General features: G+C 37.5%; 1 protein-coding gene across 1 annotated transcript; it reads right to left on the minus strand.

Moving 5' to 3' along the window:
- Nucleotides 1–1,612: 1,612 nt before the first annotated feature.
- Nucleotides 1,613–2,236, minus strand: LOC128546409 (uncharacterized). The gene has a single exon (XM_053516904.1). The coding sequence runs from the start codon at nt 2,234–2,236 to the stop codon at nt 1,613–1,615; it is 624 nt and encodes a 207-aa protein (XP_053372879.1).
- Between the last annotated feature and the right edge of the window lie 313 nt (nt 2,237–2,549).

Here is a 2,549-nt window from a genome sequence, read left to right on the forward strand (position 1 = left end):
CCTCCTTTGCCGCAAAGGTACATTTACTTGGTTTCAGACGTAAATTGGCTTGTCTGAATCTATTGAATACTTCTGACAAATGCTCAAGATGTTCGTCAAAGTTTTGACTGAAAATTAAGCAGTCATCAATGTACACAAGAGCGTATTTGTAATTTATACCTCTAAGTACCTCGTGCATAACTGTGCTAAAGGCTGAACTACTGTTAATTAACCCAAAAGGTAATCTGTTGAATTCCCAGACTCCTTGATGAGAAACAAAACCTGTGCGCTCTTTAGTGGATGGATCTAAGGAAATTTGAAAGAATCCTTGGGCCATATCTAATACCGTATATAAGGAAGACTTAGATTCACCTAAGGCATCTATTACATCTTGAAAATGTGTAATAGGAAAGTGTAATGGTTTTGTGAGCTTGTTGACGGCCCTGTAATCGACCGCAAATCTGTATTCCCCAGAACTTTTCTTAACCAACACAATGGGACTTTGCCATGGAGTGCACGAAGGACTTATAATGCCATGCTTTTCTATGTCTTCAGTTTGACGCTCAATTTCCTTTTTCTGCTCAGGCGTCATTCTATACGGACGTTTCCTAACAGGAGGGGCATCCCCAGTATCAATTGTATGAGGAAATAACTTAGTATGACCTAGTTCAGCAGTGTATGCTGCAAAAACATCTCTATTTTTACCTAGAAAAACTAACAATTTGTGCTTTTGTTCCTCCGTCAAATCAGAATTTGTCAGATCTATGCCTATGGACCTAGCTATTTCAATATACTCGGCATCAGATCTGTCACACTGAACATTCATTTCGTTCTCATATTCATATTCTGAAGTATCATAAGTGTTCATGGTGTCACAATGACTAAGTTTCTCTACCCTAGCTACTGGTTCATTTTGCCTCAAGTGTACCCATTCATTAGTCGGGTTCATAACATGTATGAAAGTTGTGTTATTTTGCACATTTGACACTGATCTTGCCCCGATAACTTGATTCTTACTTGGCAAGCTTCTAATTGGCTGAATAACAGATAAACCATTTTGACTTTGACCTTTGACCTTCACCTTAGTAATGCTCACTGACTGAGGTGGAACACTGATTCTGTTAACAAGACGGGCCAGACTCGACTTATGTTTAGAGGAAAACATCTTGACTACTATGAGACCTTCTTGTATTTTCAAAATATCTTCACCAAAATCAACCCAAGCTTTTTGATCTTTAAGAAAATCTCTTCCTAGTATGACTGGCTGATCCAGCCTTTTGAAAACATAAAATGTTTGAGTCAAAGTTAGTCTACAGATAGTCATAGGAACAGTTACTTTTCCCATAATTTGCACTGATGTACCATCTACTGATTCTGCACTCTTTATGTCAGACTTCATCAAACTATAATCTTTGTAAAGGCCACTTCTTTTAAACATTTCATATGTCAAACAGCATATAGAAGCACCACTATCAACCATAGCTGATGTTGAAAAATACCCCAATCTTACATCTATCAAATTTTTCTCTTCCCCAATTTTGTATGCCTTTCCAATACTACTATTTTCAGCATTAATGTTACTTTTTCCCTTAGTATGCCCATCCCCAAAATTTTGTGGGACAGGCGCGAGTCCCTATCTATCAAAAGCAGAATGAGCCCTAGCAATATGACCAATTTGATTGCATTTGTAACATCTGGCATTTTTGAACCTACACCTCAAAGACAAATGACCACACCTACCACAGTGTCTGCACTTCTGTCTGTCTAGCTTCTCTCGCTCATGGAATCTTCTCCTGTACTGTGGGTTCTGATTGTCCCTTCTATATGGCTGTCTGCTCTCTCTGGTTCTATTTACTCGCACGTTATGATTTGCCTGGTCACTGTCTCTTAGTGTTTTATCCTCATTTTCAGAACTTTCTGACATCTTAGCACTTTTCAGCAACTCATCCAATGTTTTAACTTCCTTCAAAACCACAAACTTTTGTATGTCCATTCGTAAACCATGAATAACCTTGTCTAATATGTCACTTTCACTCTTTCCCAGATCACGTCCCAGACTAGTTACCGATTCTACATAATCCTGTACTGTTCTACTCCCCTGCTTTGAATTTATGTATCTAGTGTACAGACTTGTTCTACTGTCCAAATTAGCATATCTTCTGGTAAAGGCCTGTTTTAACTTTTCAAAGTCATTTTTCACTTCAGCTGTTAAGTTCATGTACCATGTTTCAGCACCCTTTGGCAAAGCTAAACACATTTGAATGCATTTTTGTTCATTATTCCACGAATTAGCATTTGCTACAAGTTCAAATTTTTCTAAAAAGAATTTCGCATTTTCTCCATTTTCAAATTTTGGTGCAGTTATCGAGTCCATTTTAGCGTTTCTTCCTTGTGGCATTTTTCAGTTATAAACAGTTTTATGTTTTGTCACAAGTAATATAATTCCATTTTTCTGCATTTCACTCTGAATTTCCACATTTCAAATTTTCTACCCGGATTCTCCACCATCATATAACCGGGGTCCATTTTTCTCGGGGAAATTAGCTATTATTAAACAAGTGGTAGAGTTC

The sequence above is a fragment of the Mercenaria mercenaria genome, chromosome 10, assembly GCF_021730395.1.
Source record: "Mercenaria mercenaria strain notata chromosome 10, MADL_Memer_1, whole genome shotgun sequence".
Classification (NCBI taxonomy): domain Eukaryota; kingdom Metazoa; phylum Mollusca; class Bivalvia; order Venerida; family Veneridae; genus Mercenaria; species Mercenaria mercenaria.

Excerpts from the sequence above, each read along its gene's own strand:
- LOC128546409 (XM_053516904.1), bottom strand. The coding sequence starts at position 2,236 with ATGTGTTTAGCTTTGCCAAAGGGTGCTGAAACATGGTACATGAACTTA.